The sequence below is a fragment of the Corvus hawaiiensis genome, chromosome 8 (assembly GCF_020740725.1).
Source record: "Corvus hawaiiensis isolate bCorHaw1 chromosome 8, bCorHaw1.pri.cur, whole genome shotgun sequence".
NCBI classification, from domain to species: Eukaryota; Metazoa; Chordata; class Aves; order Passeriformes; family Corvidae; genus Corvus; species Corvus hawaiiensis.
This window is the reverse complement of record NC_063220.1, coordinates 21,194,242-21,209,183: the sequence shown is the minus strand read 5'-3', so window position 1 is coordinate 21,209,183 and position 14,942 is coordinate 21,194,242. Positions and strand designations below refer to the sequence as shown.

Genomic DNA, 14,942 nt, shown 5'->3' with positions numbered 1-14,942 from the left:
TAAAAGAAAAGGCAAAAAATCTTCATGGCATCACCTGTGCCCCCTGCCCTCTGTGCTGCCTGAGGGATGATGCCTCTCCAGAGCTGTATTTTGAGACCTCTGGAACAGAGTGAGTTCCCAGGACAAACAGGGCAGCCTTGCAGAGAGTGCCCTCTCTTCTTGTTAGCTTTGAAATATAGACTAGAATAAAAGGGTTTCATGTTTTCTGTTCAGTGGTTTGCAGAGGGCTGGGGGAAGGCCAGGTACTTGGCTCTGTTTGCTGTAGTGTGTGAGAATCTCACCCAAGGTGAATGTTGAGTCACTGTGCGCTGTGGGGATCTTTCTTCCAAGGACCATTGTGGTTGTTCTGTTAAGCTCCTGCACAAATGGGGTGTGACACTTCCCAGGGAACAGACCTGCTGATGGGCGAGTGATGCTGCCCACCTATCATCTGCTAGTCCTGCTTTTTCATCTCAGACCCGTTAAATGCCATGAATTCATACTGAGAATTGACTTTTTCTTTTTGAATTGCAGGATGCAAAGAGAAGGTGCCATCATGTGAATGTGAAACAGCTAAATGAGAAACAGGACACCTGGGAAGGCTGAGCTGAAACTGCTTGTGCGCAGAATGACAGACTGATTTGCTGTTGGGAGACGAGATTCTGGAAACCTTGCTCCTCCAAAGACTTCTGAGAGGAGAGGAACCCAAGGAGGCACGCAAAAGAGCGATGGGAATTGAGGGCCATGGTTACCTGAGATAAATGGCAGATCTCTGGGAGTCTAGCCTTGTAGCTGTTTGCTTTAGCTTTTTCTCTCTCTGCAGCTGCTCTTTCTTTTTTGTGAGCTGCTGCTGGGTACTGCCACGGCGGCACTGGAGATTCCAAGAGCGACGTGAGTCCGGAGTGTGAGGAGGGGGTGAGCCGCCCGCCTCACCATGATTCAGCTGTGGAAAGTAGTGCGGCACGTGCGACAGCTGGAGCTCCACAGATTGATCCTGCTGCTCATTGCCTTTAGCCTGATCTCCATGTGCATCCTGGCTTATTATGTCACTAACAGTCCCAAAATCAAGGAGCCACCACCCCTGCCCTTCAGTGACTGCAGCAACCAGCACCGCATCTTGATCCCACCGCAAGCCAGCTGGAGGCTCACGAAGTCTATGGACACGTCGCGCACAGATCCTGTGGTGCTCGTCTTTGTGGAAAGCATTTACTCCCAGCTGGGGCAGGAAATAGTGGCCATCCTGGAATCCAGCCGATTTAAATACAGGACAGAGATTGCCCCTGGCAAAGGGGATATGCCCACCCTGACAGACAAAGACAGAGGACGCTATGCTCTAATTATCTATGAGAACATCCTTAAATATGTGAATCTAGATGCTTGGAACCGAGAGCTGCTGGACAAATACTGCGTAGAGTATGGAGTGGGGATTATAGGCTTTTTCAAAGCCAATGAGAACAGCCTGCTCAGTGCACAGCTCAAGGGTTTCCCCCTTTTCCTACATTCCAACTTGGGGCTGCGGGACTATCACATCAATCCCAGTGCTCCCCTGCTCTATGTCACCCGGGCTAATGAGGTGGAGCAGGGTCCTCTGCCTGGTGATGACTGGACTGTGTTTCAGTCAAACCACAGCACTTATGAGCCAGTGCTGTTGGCCAGCACAAAATCCTCGGAATCCATTCCTCACCTGGCCACTCACAAAGCATTACATGCCACAGTGATGCAGGACCTGGGTCTTCATGATGGGATCCAACGGGTTCTCTTCGGCAATAACCTCAATTTCTGGCTGCACAAACTCGTTTTCGTGGATGCCATTGCCTACTTGACTGGCAAGCGCCTGTGTCTCACACTTGATCGCTATATTCTTGTTGACATCGATGATATATTTGTGGGAAAAGAGGGCACTCGCATGAAAGTATCTGATGTAGAGGTAAAATCCTAGAGTAGCTACCTCCAGTGGTTCTAGATGGATTTCTAGAGTGTGTGCTATACCAGGAAATTCAAGGTGGCATTTAATTTGAGGGAAAGCATTGATTGCTGCAGTCGTACTCATACCGAGAATTAGCCTGCAGAGATGCCGAGGCACCATGTGTGATGCTCTCAACAGTTCTACACCTTTAAATGGAACACTTCAGGAGCTGGCCTCTTTCAGTTTAAGAGGAGGATGCCCATGGCAGTCTATTCTGTCTTCCCTTTAATGTAGGGAACAAGTATATGCAGGTTTCCTATGCCAACCTATTTGTAGCTGTAAACTCTGCTGTTCAAAAGGAAAAGACAAGTTGTGTTAGAATAGAACAGAAAAATGTATTTATTATTATTGTTGATATGTATAAACTGCATATATTATATTACAAAACTGTAGGCCAGTCCATGCAAACTGATACGGTCTCTATTGTAGCCATCTAGCTTTTCAGCACACAAACAACTAAATTGGGAAAGGAGGGGTTTTCTCTAACCCTTTGCCCCCCCATCATGTCTGCTACCAGCAACCCTCATCCCTGGGCAGGGAATAGAAAAAAATTCACCAGAGAAACATGGTCAGACCAAGCCTTCATGAGAACTAGCTCTGTGGCCTCACGATTGGCAAAGAGAGATGCCATCTTCGTGGTTTGCTTTCCTTGGCAGTTCCTGGAATAATACAGTGACCTATTAGGAAAGGTTATGGGTAAGAGACAGATTTTGTGGAGGAGAGGGAACTGAGACAGACAAAGATAAAATTAAGTAGGCAGAAGATAAGTACTCCTTCTGATTCTCCGTGCCCTTGAAAGTACGTGATAAGGTGTTCTGTTAAGTCTGTGATACACGTGCAGTGATACTTCATGGAGCCAAGGACTTGCCTTTGTATGTTCCCCATCAGTTCTGGTTTGTAGCCATTAAGGCAGGTGCACTGCCTGTTTCTCTGGTGTGCTGAGGTTGTTCACAGCTAAATACTCTGGATTCCCATTCAGCACTTGCCCTCAGGTGAGTCCTGGATGGCACCACCCATGATGATGGTAAGCCTGTGACAGCAACTGCTTTAGCATGTTTCCAAAACAGCTTCAAGGTGAAGCACCCTTTAAACTTATATCCAAGGCACAAAATATTTGAGGCAAAGGTGTAAGACAGAATACTGTTGTACAGGTTTGGCCCCTTACCTGAACCTTACCTGTTACATGTTCCCAAGAGCCCTCTTCCACATCCCGAGGAGTCTTAACCACCTTTCCTACATGTTTTATGTATCCATGCAGGATATGTCTTAGTTTATAATCTCCAAGGTTTTAGGACTTCAAGATTCTATGTTTTGTTTCTGATTCCAAGTTTAGTCTGGGGGAAAGGAAAAGCCTGCATTCTGTTTGGAGCTAACTTGATCTTTTCAAATCACTTGAAGCTGTGTGCCTGAAGGAACTCTAAACTGCATGCCACTGTTTCGCTTGCTTCATTCTTTAATAATTCCTTAGAGCAACTTTGACCATTACATTCTAAGCAAACAGGCATAGAAGAAGTGTTTCCTAGTATACAGGTGTGGGAAAATGGAACAGTTGTATGTAATACTTATTGAAGGAAAATGCTAAAATTTTCTTCATTTCACTCTAGTGTCCCTGTGTTTTGAAGTGCTGAAATGTTCTGAAAGATTTTTTTTTTTAAATTTCTTTTTTTGGTGAAGGATCACAATCTTATCTTGATCCTAAGCAGGCCCTACACCCACTAGTCCAAACCAGCAGAGATTCTCACCTCTGTAGTGTCTGTGCAGGTTGCAGACCCATGTGGGAAGGTAGGATAGGTGGCCAAAGCTCTTGGGAACAAAGGCTGCTCTAGTGATGTTAAAAACAAACCCAGACAAGATTATTCCAAAAGATGCTTTGTTTGGGTTTTAACAGGGTGAAATGGAGGAATAATCTGTGATCAGTAAGCAGCGAATCTCAGGCAAAGCAGATAAAACCCAGATTTATCCATTTAAAAGAAGCTCTCTGATTGCAGAGCCACGCGAGGTTAATGAATTTTTATTTTTTAAAAGCAAGAAATAACTACATGGATTTGTTGATAGTCTCTCACCATGGGGAGAGAAGGGGATATAACAGTAACAGAACAGCTGGCATTTTCTTTGGCCTTTGATATGAAAGCTCTGTTTCAGGGCTGTTATCTCAACATACAGCTCTTTATCTCAAAGCTTGTATTACATGGTCAGGGTAGTGGTTTGAAGACTGGATGTTGTGTGAAGGTATAAAATTGGCTTTGCTGTCCCAGTGAGCCTGTTTGCCATATGCAGGTCCACATTCAGAGACCTTCCCAGACAAAATGGGTATTAAAAGAAAGCACTGAATATAATTTGATCAAATGTATGCTCGTGGTACATGTCTTACACAAGATGAATGTTTTTATTTGTGATGCTTAAAGGAGACCTGAATAGCTTTCTTCTTTAACAAGAAAAAAAGGAATTGTGCTTGCTTTTACTTTAAAGATGATAACCCTTGAGTTCCTGTTTCTGCTGAAGGGCTGCAGCAGCAGCTTGCAGTCCTCAATAGAAGTGGAACAGTTGGAAGTTGCACAAAGAAAACGTTTTTCCTTTGTACAGTTTACCAGAGATTTGAACTGCACATAATTAACAAAACAAAATCTCAGAGAATCCCTTCTCTTCTCAATTTATTCCACATTCAGTCTCTTCTAAAATCATAATCCTTGGAATTTACCAAAGCTCCATGGAACTGGCCACCAAAGACAAGCCATTTCTAATGCAAAAGGATCTGGCTTTTGTGATCCTTTCTGGCCATCTTTAGGTATGAGGAAAGAAGATTAAGTTGATGAGTTTTTTCCTCTTTTGCTGGTAATCTCTACAAGGGCATAAATAGTGAGCAATCATTGCTAGTGAGTCTGAGAGCAAGCTAAGTGAAAATCAAGCACAGTAATTTCATTTTGGATTATGAATGGTGAGGGTGCAGAAGAGAGAACCTAGTGAGGGTGGCTGTCAGCCAGCTCTTGCCTTTCTAATTTGTAGAGGATGATCTTACCTGCAATTAAAGTACTCAGCAATTCCTAACTCCCTGATTCTAAGATTGCAGGGCAGGTAGAAATACCAGTACCATGAGAGCTTTCATTTTTGCCAGTGATGTTTTGAGCTCTGCCAGTGCTGCTGCTGGGTGGTAAGAAAACTGCAGGAACTCCTCTCAAGAACGCACTGCCCGGAGCCCACAGGGGCAGTATCTGCCAAGAATGTGTCTCTGCCACATGTTCCTAGTATGGTTTGCATGAGCATTGAGAAGAGGCTGTAAAAACACTCAGCTTGCTTCCTCCATTTTTTATCATCTGTTTCTCTTCGTTTGTCCATGTACTTTTTTCTTAGAGTAATGTTTTTCTCTTTTCCCAGCATCTGACTCTCAGCCTTACTTCCCCCTTTTCTTTTGCCTCTTGTTAGAGGGACCTGAGATAGATAACATTTAGGGTTTGTGTGGAGCGACTAAATTCTCTGCAAACACTTCTGGAAGTTAAAAATTTTGTAGCTTAAAAAGCAGAGTTGCATGAAGATTTAGCCCTGTATTACTCCAATGCCAAGGACACCCTGTTATCTTAGAAAAGGATTAGGTCCTAAGGAAGCTCCCAATACAGTCAGAGTGCTGTGGCTTTCCCTGATTTCTTCCTCACTCCTAGAATGAGGAGAGTTTCTATTTCCCCTGGATGACATCAAGAGCTTGTAGTGACTGTGGAGTAAATCTTTGGAGATCTGTCAGTGAGATGATAGAGATTTTGAACATACTGTGACAAAAGGCACAATTTTAAACTTTTTTCCCTAACATTTGTTTAGAAGTAAATACTTCTCATAATTTGAGATTATTAAAAAGCCTTTTTAAAAGTGATGGGCATCGAACATCAGAGTGAAGCTTAGACATTTTTTCCATTGTGTCCGGAAATGTGCATTGGAATGTAGTTTTCTGTCACTTGGACTTGCAGCCTGGCTGCCCCAGTTAAGTACTAAAGTCTCCAAAAATATAGGTTGTGCATTGCAATGGATGTTCTCTGATAGACTGTGACAAGCGTGAAGCAGGTCTGGCCTTGATGTGGCTTAAGAATTCCTGTGGCCAGTGCTGGGAATCTCTTTGGAGACTCCATCTGTGCCTTGCTGGAGTGAGCCTTGCAGGGCTTCTAGCAGGGAGCTTAGCTGGGGCAGGGGCCTTTCTGGCTGCTTAGTGGTCAGGCTCATACCTTGGAAGGCTTTTTGAAATAAAACATAAAAAAACAGATAAAAAATATAAAAAGAGATACTTGGATGGATTGAGGGGCAGTTTGTTAGGGGAAGAAAGTCTGCTCTTTAGAGGTGGGGGATAGCTAAAATGCTAGCCCTCTCTCATATCCTGTGAGCAACTGAACTTCCTAAATATGCATGTGAAGATCTGTTCACATCTGGCTGTTTTCTCTCTTAATGCGTAGCCTGCTCCGCATTTCTTGATTGCCTTTTGTTTAAGAGTCTCAGAGCACATTATGGATATAAATGAAATGCCACTTGAATCACCTGTTAGATATGATTAGTACTGTCATATTCATCCTACTTTATGAAAGAGGAACACAGTGCAGAGACAAGTGCCATCTCCCAGCCCATTCCCACACCTGCGTTATTGCACCCTACTATGGCTCACAGAGCTCTTGACACCAGTGTGGAACCAGGGAACAGGGAATGCATAATGTGTTGGAACAAACGTCCAAATACTGGCACTTTAGTCTCCTTTATCATGTTCAGGGGAAAGACATTTCTTCAAACGTATGCTGTGCCACCTTAGGGATGTGCCTGTGAGATGGACCCGCATCAGCAGAGGGATGGCACACGATTAGCAATAAACGTGCCAGGAAAGCAGGACTCCACAGGGCTCCATAGTCTCTGAATTTCTGGGGCCCCCACAGTTCCTCTCTGGTCCCTCCCCGGACACAAAGGATTGCAGCCTGCTGGAGCAGGGCTTTTTGGGATTTATTATCAGACAGATGTGTTGTCATGGTAACCCCAGCCAGGCTTTAAATCTCTTTCTGTGCAGAGGAATGCTAAGCCTCTTAACCGCTGTCTTTCCTCCCACACTTTCCTACCCAGGCTTGGGGAACTGGATGTGCCTTTCAGGGCAGCAGAGGGAAGTGGTGAGGCTTGGGACAGCTCTGGAGAAAGGAAAGAAAGTGGCACTTTCCTGTCTGAGTTACGGGGTGATGTGTTCAAGGTGCTGGTCCCAAATTTGAAGTGATCTTGTAAACCGTCATCTGGACAGACAGGTGCGTCTCCAAGGAGAGGTGCACAGCTCTTAGTCTGTGCTCCCTGATGTGTGGGGTGCTTATGTCTTGCTGGGGTGCATAAGGGGAACTTGACCTCTTATTGCCTGTTCTGGATCTTGTGCTGCAAAGGAGGCTTCAGCCATCAGTGTTGCTGGCATGTCACTTCTTAAAAGCACTGTCTGTGATAGGTTCTGGAGACGTCACATACCTTACATTTATCAAATTACTGTTCTTGGGTGGGGACTGAGGTAAAGATGCAATAGGCAAGTGGCCATGGAAAAGCTGAAATCTTTGAAATTTGTCCCAGGCTGCTTTGGATGTCGCTGTTGTGTGGATGTGGGAATGAGGAACAGGCAATTAAGCGTGTCTGTAGGGAAAAGTCTGAAAGCTTGGTTCCCTCACAGAGAGCATTGAGAGTGTCTTGTAGCACTGCACGTGGAATCTGTCTGGTCTTCCCACCTTGCTGTGGTCATGGACTGCCTGCCTTGGCTGTAAAACTGCTCAGCATATGTTTGCAGTGAATGGGTGATTGAAGTGAACTACAGAAGTAATTTTTAAAATTATGTGATGACCAATGTTTGGTTAACGCTGGTTTGATATATCAGTGAGAGCAGTGATTTGTCAGGTTATCCATAGGAGGTTGGTGTCAAGGCACCTCCACGGAATGAGAGTCTGCCTTTTGTGAGTGCACTTGCACCACTGAGGGAGTGGCACACCCAAACAGTTCCTATGGAGTGTGAGCCGTGTGAAGGCACCCTGCAGTGCTGTTTTATGCTCCTTGGGGCTGGGGAAGGGCAGCTGTTGCAGGAAGATCTGTTCATCTTCCCTGCACAGTTTGATAGGTCTGTGTGCTTTCCCCAGAGTTATATTCCACGTTTCCTGTGTGATTGCATCCAGCCGAAGTCTGCTGTTGAGAGGTCATCACCTTCACCTTGGTGCAGCCACTGATCCATTGCTTTCTGAGAAAAGCTATTAAAATCTAAGCAGCCCAGACAAGGACCATGTCTGTCACCTGCCAACAGCCCTCCTGCCAGCCCCTGTTTGATTAAGAATTCTCCCACAGGGAGACACACCAGTGACATTTCCCTAAAGCACGCAGGTAGCAGCAGAGTGTTCGTCTCCTCTCTTTTTATCGTTTTCCAGCAGAATAAATGTGACTAGAATTAGTTTGTGTCTTACTTGTCTGTGACACACTGAACCTCTGGGGTTTGTTTTTTGGTTTGGTTTTTTTCTGTCAAGGCTGTGTGCTGTCTTACTCTGTACACTGCTGGACCCTGAGGTTCGTGGCACAAGGCACCTTCCTTTTGGTTAAAGCAATTACTTCAGACATTTAAAGCAATCGCAGGTGAGCACGAGAGAACCTGTAAGAGATGTGAGGATTGTGAATGTTGGCTTTCCCTGATTTTCTTCCCAGAATCCAGGAAACTTTTAATGTTATAAAATATTGGCACTTTCAAGGGAACACAAAGTCAGGGATACCTCTCTGCTGTGGCAGGACTTGTTATATGGGTAGTTCTGAGAATGCACCTTTCCTCTCCAAATAAAAGCCCCCTCCATTTGAATCACTTAGTTACTGTTCATATTATTGACTTCTTTTTCTTCATCTGTGTACCATGGGTTGCCCCATCCTCCTTTTCATTAGCACATAGACTGAGAAAGGGCAGAGGTTCATTAGCAAAGTCCCAGCCAACATGGGAGAGGAAGGGAGCATTGAGGTTGAATCTGTAAAGTGTAAAGAATCTGTTGCTTTCAAGTGAGATTTATTGTTCCTTTGCCTTAGCACAGACACTTCGGGTCCTTCACACTGAAGTGGAGAGCATGGTCTGACTGTGGTTTTAAAGGGGCATCATTTAGTACAACAGAACTTCTCCAAGTAAAGACTCTGTATGAGGAGCACTTAGCTGTTCTGCTCCACTCCAAGGGAAGCAGTGCTTGAGTCCCATCTCCTTTGATACCTCTTCAGACTTAACTGGGCACCAGTACAGCACAGAGACATGTTACAGAAGAAAAAATATGAATGTGAACATTTCTTTTTCCTTTGTTCAAACAGGCTTTACTGAGCACCCAGAATAAGCTGAGAACTTTAGTCCCAAATTTCACCTTCAACCTGGGCTTCTCAGGGAAATTCTACCACACAGGTAAGCCCCTGGAGTCCTTTGTCCCAGCACCTGCATGCAGCCCCCTCCTTGGTGTGTGTGGTGTGTAATGCATTAGAGCATGACTCTGCTGGAACGACTCAGTGTTGCAGGGGATTAGCCACTGCTTTTAAACATTGAGGCCCTCTTCTGCCTTTTGATTTTGCACTTCCTTTTCTGCTTTCTGTAGGTACAGATGAGGAAGATGAAGGGGATGACATGCTGCTCAAGCACAGGAAGGAGTTCTGGTGGTTCCCTCACATGTGGAGTCACATGCAGCCTCATCTTTTCCACAATGTCACTGTGTTGGCTGAGCAGATGAAGCTCAACAAGCAGTTTGCTGTTGTAAGGAGCATTGCAGTTTATTTCCTTTGCAGTGCTAATCCTTAAACGTTTTTTTTCTCTTGGAATAGCTGTTTGGACCCCACTGAACCCAAATACTAGTCTAGTAATTCAGCTGCATTTAAGCAAGGCAGTTCTGGAAGCTCAAATTGATGTGTGGCTCCTGCTGTCTGGAGGCAAGAAACACTATTCACATGCCTGCCCCTTCGAGGGAAAACGTTTCCCAGCACCTGCATGGCCCCAGGCAGCTCTGCTACATTCCAGGGTGCAAATCCCAGGGCTCTTGTTTCCTGAGGTGTGAGCTTGTAGCATTACCATCCAAATGCAATTAATTTACAAACTCTGGCAGTGAGAAAGGATTTCCTTTTCCATCCTTACTTAGTGTGGCTCCGTAAGGAAGTCACCTGGTCAGTAGTGTAAGTATAAAATGCTCTGTCTGCTAACGGCCCTTCTTCAGGCTTTCCAGACAATGCTGAAGGAAGTTACTTATCTAGGAAGCACAGAGGAAATTCCCTGGGTTTTGGCAGAGGAGGGGGAAGCCTTGAACTTCCTGCGTTGATGGAACAATGTATGTTTGGCTCTTACAGCTCAGAGCTGAATACAGCATACATGTTTCTCTGAGAAGAAATGTCCTCTTTACCTCTAGTTTGGTTCTTTTGATGGTAATCCCCTTGGGAATAGCAGGCTGCTGTCTTGTGTTCCTGTGACACACATAGATTAGGAATGGTCTTGAATGCAGAGCAGAGTCACAGCATTATAGAAACTATTTAGGCTCCTCCTTTTCCTGGTTAAATAACGGTGCAGTCTTTTGCAAAGAGAGACAAAGCACAGAACACAATTACGCATATTTAACATAAGACAGGCTAGCAGTCAGAGAAGGTTATTGCTTCATTTAGGGGCTCTGGTTTTATCGTGCATTGCCAGGGCAGAGCTGTCATCATTGATATTGTTACCAGAACCACATAGTGGAATTAAAACCCAAGAAATTCAGAAATTTCCTGTCATTTTAATATAGCTCCTGGCCCCATATCTTCACCCTCAATAGTCTCTTGCTCTATGTCTGCTTTTCTTTGAATTGCTAGAGACAATCCAGATCCCAGTCATCTTCCTTTTCTCTATATCAGTTAAGGAAATTTTGTTTTCCTTCTCTGGTGACTCACATCTAGGTACTGTGGGAGTAAGATGTGTCACTTAACAGGATTGATTAGTTTGTAGTAACCAGGGGGCCTGACCTTAGGGTTCTGAATTAATCTGATCTGTCGCACCTGCAAGCTACATGACCATTCTTACAGCAGCTGTTACCAGTGCTGAATGTCCTTGTTGGTACAGAATTGCCCTTATATTTCTACACATGCATAAAAACAAGAAGTACAAGTGTTATTTCAGGTTTCCCAGTCCAGAGAGTTTTCATGTTCCTCTGTCATCTTTCTCCAACTTGGATGCTGTTGCTAAATATGATCCTTATTAGGGCTATTAGTTAAATACCAAATTATCCAGTTGTGTATTCTGCTTCCAGGAGCATGGGATTCCCACAGACTTGGGCTATGCTGTAGCCCCACATCATTCTGGGGTTTATCCTGTCCACACACAACTCTATGAGGCATGGAAATCTGTTTGGAGCATCCAAGTAACGAGCACAGAGGAATACCCACACCTACGGCCTGCCCGGTACCGGCGTGGATTCATCCATAATGGAATCATGGTAAGCACAGAAGAGCCACTTTTCTGCCCAGGGATCGGTCTTCTCATGACCTGCATCAGAGACGTTAATCTTAATATCACCAGTGTTCCCAAAATCATTAAGTGAGGCAAAGAAAAAAACTTGGCTAAAGCCAGTTCTGTGTTTCTCAGAAAAATTCAGGGGTCAGTACTGAATGGAGAGCAAAACCAGACCCATCAAGACTAAACTGAAATCCCAGTGGCTTGTTTGCAGTGTGATGAGCTAAGTGGTTAGGAAGAATAGCACGAGTCCTCTGAACCTATGTCACTTACACCCCTTACTCTTTATATTGATCCATAAAGTGCTGTTTTGACTCATTCTCGTACAGATTCTGCTGCATCTGCCTCTTGTCTAACTTGGCCTTTTTCTGATACTGCCAGGTTCTGCCTCGACAGACCTGTGGTCTTTTTACTCACACTATCTTCTATAATGAATATCCTGGTGGCTCAAAGGAGTTGGACAAGAGCATTCGTGGTGGTGAACTCTTCCTGACGGTGCTTCTGAACCCAGTAAGTTCATCTGAAAGGGGAATTTGTGCACAGCTGTCCCAGCTTATGTGCCTGATATGGGAAAGGAGATTTAGCTCTTGCTGGAGATATTCCGTGTCACCCCGTGCCAGTGTGGGTATCTCCAGCATGTTGCTAAGGAGATGTGAAATAGAGGGCCAAGGAAGTACGTGCTGGTTGATGGTGCTTTGCTTTACACGCTGCCAATCAGTATTGAGTGTATTGAGAGGTGCAACACTGAGCAGACAGAAACCAGCCAGGGTGACATGCTGACCATGGCCCATAGCACAGGGGGTGTTACCTGGGCTACTCTGTTTTCATGAATCACAAGTGAGATGTGCCTTGGTTCCTTCTGTTCCACGTGCATCCGCTGCCTGCTGGCTTCTTCCCTGGCTTACTGATGGGTTTTGTTCACAATAATTGCTTTTGCTGGGCTTTCATTATGAAGTGTTCTCCCCTTTCTTTCAATATGTAGACACTTGGAATGATTTCTGTGTTCTGTTTTTGTGATGTAGCTGTTACACTAAGGCTTTTCTGGGAGATAAGTGTCCAACAGAGGTGTTTTCCCTTTCAGTACTTGACAGTTCTGTTAAGCCACTAAGTGAATGTTGTACCTTCAACACCCTGCAGGCCTTTCTTAGGTCTTAGCCATGGACAGCAAATCACATGAGTTTCTCACTTCCCACTGAGGCTGGGATGATGCACTAGGAGGCAAGAGACACAAAAAACCCTGGTCATTTTTAGAAAATTGTGAATGGGTAGAATCAAGGGATGAAGTTTTGTAGCCCTCTCCAATCACGGATCACACCCCCTCCTATTTCTGCTTGTTGGCTGCAGCAGGAAGATATGCTGCTCTTTGTGCAGTAACTTTCTCAGTTCCCCACCTGAATTTCTTTCTCACTAAAGCTGATTTATACCTGACCCACAGCTGCTTGTCCTCCATTTCTCTGAATAGACATTGCCCTGCAATGTTTAGACAATCATTTTTGAATGTCTATCTTCATAGTTATTCCTGAATATAATAATGCTTAATTTCTTCTTTTCTCCTCACTTCTACATTTCTACCACCTTACTTCTCCTTTATGCATCTTTTTCACCAGTGCCTGAGTATGGACAAGGAGCCATGCAGGCAGATCTGAGAGAAAGTAAGTTGGTTCTGGCTAGTTTTCTAGGGGGGAATCCTGGAGTACTGGTGCCAGTCCTTGAGTACTTGTTTGTGGGATTTTTTCATGTAACAGCAGTGGCTCTGTTCACCATGATGTTTTCTTTCATTCACTCTTTCTTTTACACCTTGGTTGGAGGGTTGAATATGCAGCTTTAGCCACTTTTGGTTGGGGCTATAGAAGACCAGCGAATCAGAAAATCAACCTTTTTCCATCAGTGACTTTAATTTTTCCCTTGTCTCTTGCTTTTTCCAGTGTTCAGTAGAACTGCTATTGAAAAGACTCTCACAGTGTGCTCTGGGTGTACCAGACAGGCTGTTGTTGACAAACAGGCCCAGTGTTTGTGAAGGTTTGCCTGTAACCAGCTTTGGCTTGTGTAGGATCTGCAGAAGCTGTGGCCTGTGATAGGCCCAGCTGAAAAGCTGTAGCAGTTTATACTTTCAGGTCTGGAAGCCAGACTTCTGTCCCTATTGCCTGGGACAGAATTGTTATCTTTACACACCCCAACCAAACCTGCCTGCTTGATAAAGGTCTGGAGTAAGGAGGAGGTTGTTCTTTGCGTTACGTAAAGAGTGATCAGTCAGGTGGAAAGAAACTCTGAACCTATGTCAGAAAGGTTTTTTCTCTTGACAATTTCTTTTCTGGGCTTGTGTTCCCATATGCTGGGTGAATTGCACCTTGCCCTACTTTGTAATTGTCAAATCTTAAAGCATGCAGAAACAGGCTCTGTGAAAGTAAGGGCTATGGGTTTCTCTTGGAAAACCAGTTGCTAGGCTGTAATCCAGAGATCTTTACTGCTCTAGGAGGCTGGGCCAAAGAATTACAGAAACATAGTATCTAGAACTACCCGTTAAAATTTGCTGATAAGATGTGATGGTCAAAGCAGCTGGCAGTAATCTGTGATCCAAAAATATTTGGGAAAATTGTGTTCTGGTACAGGATGAGCTTATTTTCCAGATTTACTATTAGCTCTTCATGGTGACTTAAAACTTAGGCACCTTCAGATGCTTCCCATGTTTACACTTCTCCTTCCTTTTGGCAGTGTAGCACAGTGCTCTGTCAGAGCAGAGTGCTATGCTCTAAGCTCCTCTCATGTTTGCACAGTGACTCAGGCCTTGCATTCCTCCCCTTGCTGATAGAGCCATCTCAGGGGCCTGATAGAAAGCTGGCCAGCTCTGCAGCCCCAGCAGTGAACCATAGCAGACTTGGAGCAGGCTCTTTCAGTCCTTTTTGGTGCTTCCAGCTCCCTTTAAGTGGCATGGAGGAGTCTCCAAGGCTGTATGCGTATGATTAACTCCACAGTGCAAACAGAAGATGTTTGATCTTCTGACTAGTGAACAAGGTCTGATGTCAGAATAGGTGTTGATCCTGAGCACAGGCTGATGGCTTCTCACAAGCACTTCTGCTCACCGTGCACAGGCCAGTTACTGCTGTGCCCACAGCTGCTTGATACATATTGCAGGAGTGCTCATACCCTTCTGTTTCTGTATTCTAGGCTCTCCAGGACCTTTGTTCTCATCTTTGCTCAGTGTGAAGGAAGGGAAATCACGGCACACTGACAGTAGAAGGGAGGGGAAAAGAGGGAGGTGTTATTTCCAAGTCAGTCTGCAGAGTCATTGGGTGTGGATGGGAGGGAGGAAGAGATGGTCCTTGAGTGTAGCTTATGTCAGAAATGGTGCTCGGAGCTGTTCTGGCAGCAGTAGCTGTGACGGGACAGAGCAAGCTGCCAGGCCTTGTTAAACAGTGCATGTGTTACAGGCCTGACTGCACACTCACAAGTACAGGGACATGGCTCATCCACTGGGTTTGTCTTTTCTTCTTCCAAATCCAGTTGCTTGGGACTGTTCACAGGTGCAGCATTACCTGTGTGAGCCATTTT

General features: G+C 44.9%; 1 protein-coding gene across 3 annotated transcripts in view; it reads left to right on the top strand.

The window, feature by feature from the left end:
• Window positions 1-14,942, top strand: part of NDST2 (N-deacetylase and N-sulfotransferase 2) — a 136,459-nt gene that overhangs the window by 110,033 nt on the left and 11,484 nt on the right. For all 3 annotated transcript variants that reach the window (XM_048311752.1, XM_048311749.1, XM_048311751.1), the window contains 5 exons: window positions 514-1,906; window positions 9,248-9,335; window positions 9,523-9,677; window positions 11,191-11,376; window positions 11,775-11,903. In XM_048311752.1, the coding sequence (XP_048167709.1) occupies window positions 914-1,906; window positions 9,248-9,335; window positions 9,523-9,677; window positions 11,191-11,376; window positions 11,775-11,903 (1,551 nt within the window). In that variant the 5' untranslated portion in view covers window positions 514-913. The remainder of the gene's footprint in view (window positions 1-513; window positions 1,907-9,247; window positions 9,336-9,522; window positions 9,678-11,190; window positions 11,377-11,774; window positions 11,904-14,942) is intronic.